The sequence below is a fragment of the Solanum stenotomum genome, chromosome 3 (assembly GCF_019186545.1).
Source record: "Solanum stenotomum isolate F172 chromosome 3, ASM1918654v1, whole genome shotgun sequence".
Lineage (NCBI taxonomy): Eukaryota > Viridiplantae > Streptophyta > Magnoliopsida > Solanales > Solanaceae > Solanum > Solanum stenotomum.
In genome coordinates, this window is record NC_064284.1 from 27,536,169 (window position 1) to 27,550,007 (window position 13,839).

Here is a 13,839-nt window from a genome sequence, read left to right on the forward strand (position 1 = left end):
AAAAAATATTTTGATGAGAATGTTGATAATGAAATCACAAGATCTCTTGAAGAATCATTTAGAGTTGATAACTTCTTATACATAGTAAACCAAGCCATATTTTCACTTCAAAATAGATTTGAACAATTTGAAGTATATGAAAGTATTTTTGGTTTTCTATTTAGTGGGAAAAAATTGAGATCATTAGATGATGAGAATTTTAAAAAATATTGTCTTAATCTTGAATGTTCCTCAAAACATAATACTCACTCCGATATTAACGGTTTAGACTTATTTTCTGAATTAAAAGTGTTAAGAAAAATCATAAAAATAGAAGACAATAATCTAATTGAGATACTCAATCAAATAAAAAAACTTGATTCTTTTCCAAATGCTTACATTGCTTATAGAATAATGTTAACAATTCCTGTAATAGTCGCCTCAGCAGAAAGAAGTTTTTTAAAATTAAAAATAATAAAATCTTATTTAAGATCAACAATGTCTCAAGAAAGATTAAGTGGTTTGGCTATATTATCAATTGAAAAAGAATTATTAAAAGAGATTGACTACATAAAAATTATTAACAACTTTGCATCTCAAAAAACTAGAAAAATAGACTTAAAATAAAACCATTTATAATTTTTTAATTTTTTTAAGGCCTCTAGTTTGATTTTGGCTTTAGGCCACCAACGGATTTGAGTCGCCCTGGGCAGGAGAATCAAATTCAGGCAACATGTGGAACGCTGATATAACACATTATGTAAAACATTTTAATCTCTTTGAAACGTACCTGGTATCAGTAGCACACGTTAAAGAATCAACATACGAATATGTTACTCCATTCAACAGATTCACCTGAAAAATGGATAAAAATACTACTATTGAACCAATTGACAAAGGCATCCCCAACAGAGAATCTATTGCCTCCTATCTCCTACTAGATTGGTTCTCACACCTTTTGACCAACAAGTCAAAGACTCAGAAGTCGGTAATTAGAAAATCTCCATCACCTATATTTGACTTATTAATGAAAATCTCTATGTGCATGAAAATGTTCTTGCTACTACTAATTAAAAGTTACGCGGCCAATAGAAAGAGAATACAATAATTTATCATCATGGATACGCATTAAGTCCATACTTCCCCACTTAACTAATACTTTGTACAATATTTCACGACTCTGATGAATGCGTTGTTTGTGGAATTTCATGTCTTTTTTCATACCTTTTAATATTGTATTTCTTTCTTTGTCTCATCTCCTAGTTCACTCTTCCCTTATTGTACTCCATCCCCTTTTACCATATCTAGGAAGTCATGATGATGAAGTAGTGTAGAAAGTAATAAAAAATGTTCTTGCTATTACTAATTATGAAATGGAGTACGTAAAATGCTTCTTTTAACTTCTTAAATATATCATTTTTATCTACTTTTTACCAGCTTACATTTTGATTATCACAAGAATATTATTTATGCAGAGGATAAAGTCCTCTATCTTATTTTTCTTGTATATTTGCTTATTAGTGACTGCTTATTTATACCCATAACACAAATAGGGATGGCAATGGAGCGGGCGGAATGGGTTTAAGGGTATGCGGTGCTGAGTAGAGCGGGTTTAAAGTTATGCAGGGTGGGAGGAATGCGGGTTGAAGTGAATTTTCTTAAAACTAATGCAGGGCGGAGTGATTGCGGGTATATGTGATTTAATGTGATTCAAAATTAATTTCTGGGCAGTGGGGCGATGGGAGGGGCGACGCGCCTCTCAGCGCGCCTGAGAAACCCCTCTGACATTTGACTCCAGGCGCGGCGCGCCAGCCAGTGCGCCTAGGTTCAGTTGTTTTTTTTTTTTTTAAAAGCGTATTTACAGAGAATGAAAAATACAATTTTAACTAAAACTAAGAACTAAAAGAGCATCCTATTCTACAAATTAAACTATGCTAACAAATTGTAAAATTTCAAACACAAGCTTCCTTTTATTACACATTGTTCATGGATTGCCTCCCAGGTAGCGCTTGATTTAACGTCGCTGCACGACGCAGTTTGGATCATTCATCACTTAGTACAAAAACCTCTTGATCATGATCCGAATCTTCACCGAAATAGTGTTTCACTCTTTGCCCATTGACCAAGAATGAAGGGCCAGTCTCATCTTGAAGTTCAACTGACCCGTGTTGTGTCATTCTAACCACTTTGAATAGACCACTCCACTTCGACCTTAGTTTTCCGGGGAATAACCTTAGTCTAGAGTTGAAGAGTAGTACCTTATCTCCTGGATTAAAGGTACGAACGACAATGTGCTGGTCATGCCACCTTTTCGTCTTTTCTTTGTATAGCTTGGCATTCTCATAAGCATGGAGCCTAAACTCCTCAAGTTTGTGCAGCTGATTCACTCTCTTTTTACTGGCTAGCTCGGGGTCGAAGTTCAGCTTCTTAATTGCCCAATAGGCTTGATGCTCCAATTCCACCGGAAGGTGGCATGCTTTCCCAAATACTATGTGATATGGAGACGTCCCTATTGGTGTCTTGTACGCAGTCCTATATGCCCACAATGCATCATCGAGTTTATCAGACCAATCTTTCCTTTGTGCATTCATCATTTTTTGCAAAATTTGCTTCACCTCTCTATTTGAAACTTCCACTTGACCACTTGTTTGAGGATGGTAAGTTGTAGCAACCTTATGAAAAACACCATACTTAGCAAGAAGATTCTTTACAAGATGGTTAATGAAATGCTTACCTCCATCACTTATAATTGCCCTTGGAGTGCCAAAGCGAGTGAAGATGTGCTTCTTGATGAACTTTATCACCACCCTTGCATCATTTGAAGGAAGAGCTACAGCCTCCACCCATTTACTAACATAATCCACAACCACAAGAATGTATTGGTTTCCACTAGATGGTGGGGGGACCCATGAAGTCAATCCCCCACACATCAAAGATTTCCACCTCTAAAATGTTACTGAGCGGCATCTCATGTCGTCTTGAAATAGTACCCAACCTTTGGCATTTATCACACCCCTTCACAAAAGCAACAGAATCCTTAAAAAGCGAGGACCAAAAGAAACCAGATTGTAGTACCTTATGAGCAATACACTCTCCTCCATGATGACCTCCATCTGGGCTAGGATGACAACTTTCCAGCACTTTGTGAACCTCATACTCTGGGATGCACCTTCTCACTACCCTGTCTACCCCTTGTTTGAACAAGAATGGTTCATCCCAACTGTAGAACTTGGCATCATGGTTAAGCTTTTTCTTTTGTTGAGTGGTAGCACCCAGAGGATAATCACCACTTACTATCAGATTCACTATGTCCACATACCATGACACTTGAGAAATATCCAATGCCATTAATTGTTCATCCGGAAACTCTTCCCGGATTTTCTCACCTTCATTCACATGTGAAAAATCTTCCAACCTAGATAAGTGATCTGCTATTTGATTTTTCGTACCCTTCCTATCCTTGATTTCAAGGTCGAATTCTTGGAGAAACAGTATCCATCGAATCAGCCTTGGCTTAGCATCCTTCTTATTGAATAGGTACCTAATAGCTGCATGGTCAGTAAAAACAATTACTTTAGTGCCTACCAAATACGATCTGAACTTGTCGAAGGCGAACACTAGAGCCAGCATCTCCTTCTCAGTCACTGTGTAATTAGCTTGTGCAGAATCAAGGGTCTTGCTTGCATAATAGATTGAGTGGAACACTTTTTTTTTTTTTGTCCCAACACTGCACCCACTGCTACATCGCTCGCATCACACATGAGTTCAAAAGGTAGTTCCCAATTAGGGGCAATTAAAATGGGAGCCTCAATTAAATTCCTCTTCAGCATCTCAAAAGCTTTTAAGCACATCTCATTAAAGTCAAACTTCACCTCTTTCTCCAGAAGGTTGCACATGGGTCTTGCTATCTTGGAAAAATCCTTGATAAATCGCCTGTAAAAACCTGCATGACCAAGAAAACTACGCACACCTTTTACAGAAATGGGAGGGGGTAGTTTCTCAATAACTTCTACCTTAGCCTTAACAACCTCCAAACCAGATTTAGANCACACATGAGTTCAAAAGGTAGTTCCCAATTAGGGGCAATTAAAATGGGAGCCTCAATTAAATTCCTCTTCAGCATCTCAAAAGCTTTTAAGCACATCTCATTAAAGTCAAACTTCACCTCTTTCTCCAGAAGGTTGCACATGGGTCTTGCTATCTTGGAAAAATCCTTGATAAATCGCCTGTAAAAACCTGCATGACCAAGAAAACTACGCACACCTTTTACAGAAATGGGAGGGGGTAGTTTCTCAATAACTTCTACCTTAGCCTTATCAACCTCCAAACCAGATTTAGATACCTTATGCCCCAACACTATCCCCTCTCTTACCATAAAATGACATTTTTCCCAGTTTAGAACTAAGTTAGTGTCTTCACATCTAGCAAGCACTTTATCAAGATTTCGGAGACATACCTCAAAAGACTTCCCAAAGACGGAGAAATCATCCATGAACACTTCGACGAAGTCTTCCACCATATCATGAAAAATGGCCATCATACACCTTTGAAAAGTCGTCGGTGCATTGCAAAGTCCGAATGGCATGCGTTTGAAAGCATATGTACCATACGGACAAGTGAATGTGGTCTTTTCTTGATCTTCGGGTGCAATTAGGATCTGGTTGTAACCTGAATAGCCATCTAGGAAAAAATAGTACTCCTGCCCTATTAACCTGTCAAGCATTTGATCAATAAAGGGAACGGGGTAGTGATCTTTCCGAGTAGCAGCATTAAGTTTCCGGTAATCCATATAAATTCTCCACCCTGTCACTGTTCTAGTAGGAATTAGCTCATTATTTTCGTTCCTTACCACAGTTATACCTCCCTTCTTGGGAACACATTGCACGGGACTTACCCACTTACTATCAGAGATTGGGTAAACAACCCCGGCATCTAGCCACTTGATCACTTCCTTTCGTACTACTTCCTTCATCAAAGGATTTAGACGACGTTGATGTTGTGCACTTGGTGTGTGATCATCTTCCATGTAAATTCTGTGCATACATAATGCTGGACTAATCCCATGAATATCAGCCATTTGCCATCTAATTGCTTTCTTCCTTCGCTTCAAGATTCTTAATGTTGCCTCAACCTGTACATCAGATAATTCTACAGAAAGTATAACAGGCAGAGTTTCATTAGTACCCAAATAAGCATACCTTAGGTGAGCTGGCAAGGCTTTTAGCTCCAACTTAGGAGCCTCTTCAATTGATGGTTTTGGATGGGGTCCTAGCTCGCGATTTAAAGACTCCACTTGAATCCTACGAGTTTCAACTATTGCTAGATTTAAGCATGATTCAGTCTCTTGAACTTCCGCATCCCCTTCTAACTGTTGACCCACTAACACTCTTTCTAATGGGTTTTCGGGCAAAACTAACTGTGACTCTATTATACTGTCAATCACAGTAATAGCGGACAACTCTTCATAAATAGAAGGTAATTTTAAAGCGCGATAAACATCAAATACCTCCACCTTATCATGTGCTCTCATGGTTAGTTGACCAGCTGCTACATCAATTAATGCCCTACCCATAGCCAAGAAAGGTCGTCCCAAGATAAATGGGACTTCATAATGGGGTTCAAAGTCTAAGACCACAAAATCTACTGGAAAAATCAATGAACCTACTTGCACTAACACATCTTCCACCACCCCTTCTGGCCTTGCAATGGATCTATCTGCAAGTTGGAGAATAACAGTGGTTCGCTTTGGACTACCTAACCCAAGCTTTTGGTACAAAGATAGAGGCATTAAGTTTATACTTGCCCCCAAATCACACAACCCCCGGGCATGAACACTTTGGCCAATTGTAATTTGCACAGTAAAACTACCCGGATCTTTTAACCTTGTTGGCAATCTGTTTTGAATCCTTGAGTTGCACTCCTCAGTAAGTGCTACAGTTTCATATTCAGTGAGTCTCCTCTTGTTGGCCACTATGTCCTTCACGTATTTAGCATACTTCGGGATACCCTGCAAAATGTCAACCAAAGGTAGATTAATGAGAACCTGTTTAAGGAGAGAGAGAAACTTACCAAAACATTCATCTTCATTCAGCTTTTTTAGCCTTTGTGGAAATGGATGTGGTAATTTCTTTTGAGGAATGGGTAGCTCAACATTGGAGCTTTTTACTATCTCTTTCACATTCTTTTCTTTGTTACTTGCCTCAGTGTCTCTCTTCTTTGGATCTAGTTCCTCTAATTGCAACCCACTTCTAGTGCTTACCGCATGCAATTGCTTTGGATTGGGCTCAGTATCGCCGGGCAGCCCACCTTGGGGACGCAAGTTTAAAGAATTAGCCACTTGTGCAACTTGTTTCTCTAAACTCATTTGGGACATCTGGATGTTTCTAATGTTCTCATCCTGCTTATCTATTCTAGCATTTAATTTGGTCCCTATTTCAGTCATGAGCTTTTGGAGTAGCTCTTCATTAGTCATCCCACCTTTAGGTGCACTAGCATTTGAGCCTTGGTTAGAATTGTAATATTGTTGCCCAGCCCCTTGAGAACGGTATTGGTTAACCCCTTGCGTCTGATTTTGATTTTGGTTTCCACCCCATGAGAAGTTAGGATGGTTTTTCCAACTAGGGTTGTAAGTGTTACCATAATTCTGTTGCACTCCACTCCTTTGCGCATTACCCACATAGTTTACGGAATTCGGGTTTGCTTCACGTTGCTCTGTTTCATGAGTTCCACTACTACATACTTCACACCAAGTTGCTGCTTGTTGTACCACATTTACTGGAGCCTGATTTAGAGCTATTTGTTTGAATTGCAATGTAATGTTATGTTGCATTGCATCTAGTTTAGCATTTATGGCAGTGCTTGGTCTACATCTAAGAGCCCTGCAGCCTTTTGGGTTGGAATTCTAGCCATTTCACCCTCATACCCTTGGTTCCCTTCAGAAAGTTTATCGAGTAAGGCGAAAAATTCTTCACTTGTTATGGCTAGGGCTTGTCCACCTGCAACACTATTAAGAAGAGAACGAGCATTATAGTCTAAACCTTCAAAGAAAGTATGACAAAATACCTCATTGGTTTGCATGTGGTGTGGGCAAGCATTCAACATTTGTTTGAAACATGCCCATGCTTGGTACATATCCTCTCCTTGCTTTTGAGCAAAGTTTATTATCTCACCCCTCATCTTGGCGGTTTTCTTGGAGGGAAAAAATCGACTCAAGAACTTCTTTGCTAGATCATCCCAAGTGGTGATGGAGTTTGGTGGCTCAGAGTCTAACCAACACCTTGCAGCTCCTAACAATGAGTATGGGAACAGAGTCAACCTTACATAGTCTGATGATACTCTAATTGGGATGTATGTATTGGTCATGTCTATGAAAGTCCGAAGATGGGCTTGAGGATCCTCATGGGGGAAGCCAGTGAATTGTCCATTAGTATGAAGGATATGCACCATGTTCTGCTTTAGTTCAAATCTACCCCCCGGTGGAGGTTTCCTGATACTGGATGCTAAGTTGGTGGTGAGTGGGACTGCCACATCACAGACTGGTCTTGCTGGAACAACAGGAGGTCCTTCTTGATTAATTGGGTTCCTTGGGTTATTCACGTTTCCTGGGTTATTCACGTTTTCTTGATTATCCTCACCAAAGTTTCTCGGAATACCTAAACCCAATTCGCCTTGTCGTTCCTGATTCATTTTTCTGCGTTGGCGTAAAACTATTTCTGGTTCGTTGTAGGGTTCGACGAGATTTCCTCTCCGAGCCAGACCTGAAGATCAATTACCTGCAATGCACAAGCTAAGATCAAGTAATTAATATTTGAATATAGACTGAGTGTAGACTTAAGAAGATTGAATATAAATCAATTTCCAAGTCCCCGGCAGCGGCGCCAAAAACTTGTTACTCCTAAAATACACGCAAGTGTACGTGGTCGTCTACGTAGTATAGATTATTCAAGAAACGAGTTATCGTTCCCAAGGGACTTATGATCAACTTATATTCACTCACTTCTACAACTAAAAGTAACTAAATAACCTTTTTAAGAGTTGTGATTTAGTTAACTATCTACTAATAATTATGCACTAATTGAAATTAACTAATCGTGAACTACATTGATCTAATATGATTCAAGCAAGTTTAAAAAACAATTCCAGGGCTGCAACATACATTGAATATCATGCATCATATCATCGGCTTGGAATTTACTTCAGTTGTCAAATTACTGGTTTATAGGGTTGATAGTATGGTCCGGGTTGTTCGCCTCTCGCCGCCTACCCCAGTTAGCCATCTAACTACATCGTTGAGCGGGGATAAATAAACTAACTGGCGAGCATGTATATTTCATCCTATTTCGTAACCAAGCAATGTTTTCATCTCGGTGTCACTCCTGAACACTAATCACCTCAATTCAATGGGTGGATCGAGCTCTCTATATTCTCTGGTCTATCTAATCCCTCTTCTTTCGGATTTTAAGATTAGACACTAGATTTATTCTATGGTGCGCAAGCATAAAATAGTAACACAAGAATATAGAAGTAATTTGGGTTGACAACCGAAAATCAATTCATAAAGCCTCAAACATTCAACACATAATTCGTAGCCACAGCCCCAGAACTAAGGCGTTTTAGCTACTCATGCTATTAGAAAACAAGAAAATACTATAGTTCATGCAATTTCCGAAAAATAGAAGAATTAAAGGATCAAAACCTATTACAAACTTGAATTCTTGCCCTTGCACACTAAATCAAAACTCGTCACCCTTTTTGGAGCCCTAAGGATCTATTTATACTAGTAGGACAAGTTGGTAACCAATCCTACTCAAATAAGAAATCCTATCTTATGTTAAAAACTTGAAAAAGTCAGAGAACAGGTGGCGTGTAGCGCCCCTTATCGCGCCTCAATCTTTCTTTCCTCATTTTGCTCCTGGCGCGTCGCGCCAAGCAGAGCGCCTGAGCAGTGCCTCTGAGGTTTCCCTTCTGGCGCGTTGTGCCAAGCAGTACGCCTCAACATGCTTTCTGACGTACCATCAGTGGCGCGCCGCGCCAACCAGTGCGCCAGCCACTGGTGATTGCTGCCTTAGCCATTTTCCTGCATCTCCTTGCTCCTTCTTCCCTCTTCCCAATTCACATTCCATCAATATTTCCTGAAACAACTAATCACGTGTGTAAGTATGCAATCATAATAATTTAAACTAGAATTCGAGCTAATAAATCAAGATTGTCATCAAACATCATCACTTCGTAGGCCAATTTAGACTACTTAGGTATATAAATATGCCTAAGATCAATGATGTAGTGTAGAAAGTAATAAAAAATGTTCTTGCTATTACTAATTATGAAATGGAGTACGTAAAATGCTTCTTTTAACTTCTTAAATATATCATTTTTATCTACTTTTTACCAGCCTACATTTTGATTATCACAAGAATATTATTTATGCAGAGTATAAAGTCCTCTATCTTATTTTTCTTGTATATTTGCTTATTAGTGACTGCTTATTTATACCCATAACACAAATAGNTGTTCTTGCTATTACTAATTATGAAATGGAGTACGTAAAATGCTTCTTTTAACTTCTTAAATATATCATTTTTATCTACTTTTTACCAGCCTACATTTTGATTATCACAAGAATATTATTTATGCAGAGTATAAAGTCCTCTATCTTATTTTTCTTGTATATTTGCTTATTAGTGACTGCTTATTTATACCCATAACACAAATAGGGATGGCAATGGAGCGGGCGGAATGGGTTTAAGGGTATGCGGTGCTGAGTAGAGCGGGTTTTAAGTTATGCAGGGCGGGAGGAATGCGGGTTGAAGTGAATTTTCTTAAAACTAATGCAGGGCGGAGTGATTGCAGGTATATGTGATTTAATGTGATTCAAAATTAATTTTAACTTTTTACATGTTATAAGAGCGATAGAATAGTATTTATTGAGATAATTTCTTTAAAACTACTAAAATATTCAACATAGTAAATGAAAATGGTTCAATAAAAAATAATACATTTTCTTACATGTTTCCTAATTGACTTAGTTCTAAGAAATAATTTTGTAAGTCATTACTATTAAATTAATACAACTTAATGAAAAAATAAATTTATTTTTAGTATCAAACTTAATTAGAAAAAGAAAATATTTAAAATATTATGCAGGGCAGATTCATATAGGGTGGGGTGAGGCGGATTAAAAAAATTCCGGGTTGAGTTCAACTCGCCCCCGCCCCATTTCCATTCCTAAACACAAATATACCTCCCACATGACATAATTAACCTTAATAGGTACCTTAACATGTATAATTAATACTCCTACATGAGAATCAAGCTTCACACATTAATAGATATTTACTACTATACTATTCTGATTTCTCTGTCACCCTTCTCTGCTGCCTAATTTATACATCCTTTGTATGCTTGTTTTGGTAAAAAAATTGTAAGTTGATTTGGGTTCTTCTCATTTTTGTCTTATGTAAATGAACATTACGTGTGTATAGCAGTAAATATCTGTCGAAAATATTTAGACTAAAGAATTTGACATTTTTCACGTCCTAAGAGAGTGCTTTGCCGTGCTAGAAAACAGGCATTCTATCTCGATGATCAATGTTCCATTGAAAACTGGATTTCAGATATATCTTTTGGTTTAATAGAGTTCGGTAAATTCAACAATGTTTTATAATTGGTACACTAAGGATTTGCATTGCTGTTGGACTAACAAAAATGAACAAAATTTGTGTCAAGTTGAGGTGTTTAGCCTATCTTGATCTAACTATGTTAGCTCAAGTAGACTTCGAGCGAAATTGGCCGACGACTCTTCTTCCATTATACTCATTGACCATGGTTAAAGCCTATTCTTTTAGTACTAATACAATCAATAATCCGACTAATTTTGAATTCGTATAATATAATGTTCAAAGGTAATTTTCACAAAGTGATGATTACAACGATCTTGATATATAGAGCATCCTAATAGAAACAATGCAGTAAATGTTATGCATAGAACAACTCTAACAGGAAGCATTTGTTGGGTTTTAAAGGTGTGAACATGAAATGAAGGGTTGTGACTCTCCTGAAGGGTTGTGACTATGCCGAAGGGTTGTGACCTTTATGAAAGGTTGTATCTTTTCTAAAAGGTTGTGACCGTTTGAAAGGCTGTGACCGTTTGAAAGGCTGTGCCTTTTTCAAAGTGTTGTGACCTTTTTGAAACGTTGTCTTCTTTCCAAAGAGTTGTGACCTTTGCCCTTTGTTGGCTATAAATAGAGAGGTTCTCTCATTTTTCTGCATTGAATTCTTCTCTTCTTCTGTATACATTTCTTACAAAACAAAATCGATCGATCGTGTCTGTATGTGTGATTTGTTGCTATCATTTTGAGTTCGTTGAAATTATAGAAGTTTGAGGTACCGCTACTTCTTTAATGATTAATCCATTTTTCCTTGGGAGGAATTAATCTACAACCTCGGGTACGTGAGGGGATTAAATTTCTTAAGAACATACAGTGGATTTTATGGACTCGAATAGTTCTTTGATTATTTCTTTTCATCTTTTATTATTTCTGGTTTGCTAATCTGAATACAGGAGACAACAAGCTTAAGAAATTTAATATTGATGGTATTTTTTGTGGTAAAGAAATTACTTTTATTTTCTGTGTTCTTTTTGTTGGGAAAAAAAAGAGAATTATTTTATCATATGATAAAAGAGATTTAGGATGAATTAGTACTACTTTAATATGTTTGAGTATATTTTATGTACTAAGTTTTCCTTGGATGGGTAAAATTATTTTTATTTTCTTCCCAAGTGCATTGAAGCATTGCACCCCTTCAATTTTCTTTTCAATAAAAAAAGTTATTTTGCGCATAAATGTTAAGATCATATGCACTTTAATTTTTTTTCTATAATCTTGGTTTTATATAACTATGAGAAGAAGTAAATGAACAGATGTTGTCTCCTAACAATATTTGAACATGAGTTTAGTTTCTCGTTGATATTCAATGTCTTATGAGGAAAATTGAAATATGATGGAAACTGGGAAAGAAGGAAAAAATTGGCAAGAAAAGTGACTTGCATGGAATCATTGCTGACAAATAGAATATGATTCAATGGGGGTAAAAATCAGGTTTTATCTTTATTTTCCTTAATTATTATTTCTTTTTTCTATCCTTTATAAGTTATGAGATTTATTTCATAAATGTTAGGATAAATGATCATAATGTGATGATCTCAGAATATATTTTTATTACTATTAATATGTATTCTGTTTAGAGGAGGAAAAAAAAACTTTTGTAGTTTTCTACTCCATGTGAAATTTGATTGTGTCTGACTTTTGGAGACTAAAATCCTCTGATTTTTTACTCCTTTGGTTTGAAGAATATAAGAACTTCACGAACAAATCAGATTGTGCATTGGTTTGAACAATATAGAAACTTCACCAAATTGTTAAATACTCTGTTTGAATGAATATTCTGACTTGAAGAGTACAAAATCTTCGTCGGGAATATTAAGGCTAAATGATTTGAAAAAGATAAAAATTTCATCGTTAGCTAGAAACAGTGTTGTATTTGAGGTTTCTGGAGATTAAAACCTTTTTGATTTACTTCTCTGTCTGAATGTGAAACTGATTTGAAGAATATAAAAACTTCATTAGAATTCAAGGTTCATTCGGTTAACGATTAGAAGAATATAAAAACTTCATCGTTAAACAAGAAACAAGTTGTATAAAGATTGAATCTTTATTGTTAGTATTCTAAATACTAAGTGGTTTGTCTAGTTGTGACAGAAAGGGAAAAAAACAGTAGAAACCTATAATTAGTGATTTTTGTCCCTACAATGGGTGTGTGCTTCTACGGATTAAATCTCCAAAAAAAAAAAGATTTTGTGTTGCCAATGTGTATTTTGATGGTATACAATTTGAAAGCATGGAAAAAATATGTGGAAAATAATTTTAAATACTTGAAAAATATTTTTGAGAACATATTTAAAATGTGGTGGATTCTTTACTTGTGATAAAGATAAAATTAGACTTACTATCTAATTTAAATTCGAAAGTACAAGATATGAAATTTAATGACCTTCTTGTATTATGTTAGACCCACAAAATTCTTGGAGTATATTTGATATTGTGGTCGTTGAGTCACTCTTTACTAATATATGATGATGACTACTATAAAACCACAAAATTATATTACTCATTCAAAATAATTGTATTCTTTGATGAAAAATTGTCTCTTAAAATATTGTGATTTTTCATGAAAAGATATGTCTATTAAAATAAATTTATTTGGATAGACATGAACATTGGTGAAAAGTGATATGTTATGTTTGTGTTGTAGAACAAACATTTGGGTCATATTACCCTTATTGGACCGAAGAAACTATGGTCATGGGTAATTCTATAACAAATTGAATGTTATGGAAAGGTTCTTCTGCAAAGGACATCTGGCAAGGTGCTAACTCTAAAGAAATGTCTGTATTTGACAAAGTTATAAAAAGTAAAGAACAAAATATTTGTAGGAAAAAGTTACCTCACGGAAGGTCTTTTCAAACTCACTATTTCTGTTTGTTCTTACTTACTTGAATCAAAATGTTTGTGACATGAATGCTTAGGACATGTCAATTACAAAACCTTGCAAAAACTGATTAACTTAGAAGTTTTGTCTACCTTCTAGTGCAATAAATCAAAATGTCAAGAATGTGTTGAATCCAAGTATGTTAAGCATACTTATAAATTTGTTGAAAGGAATTTTAATTCTTTAGAATTGATTTACACTGACATTTGTGATATGAAGTCAACACCATCTCTTGGTAAGAAAAAATGTTTCATAAATTTTATTGACAATTGCACTAAATTGTGTTATGTCTATTTGCTGAATGGTAAGGAT

At 36.2% G+C, this 13,839-nt stretch overlaps 1 protein-coding gene across 1 annotated transcript; it reads right to left on the reverse strand.

Annotated features, from left to right (window-relative positions):
• Window positions 1-2,021: 2,021 nt before the first annotated feature.
• Window positions 2,022-6,808, reverse strand: LOC125858831 (uncharacterized). The gene is given in 4 exon segments (XM_049538622.1): window positions 2,022-2,651; window positions 3,130-3,680; window positions 3,683-3,992; window positions 4,286-6,808. Coding segments are annotated over 4 exon segments (4,014 nt in total).
• Window positions 6,809-13,839: the final 7,031 nt, after the last annotated feature.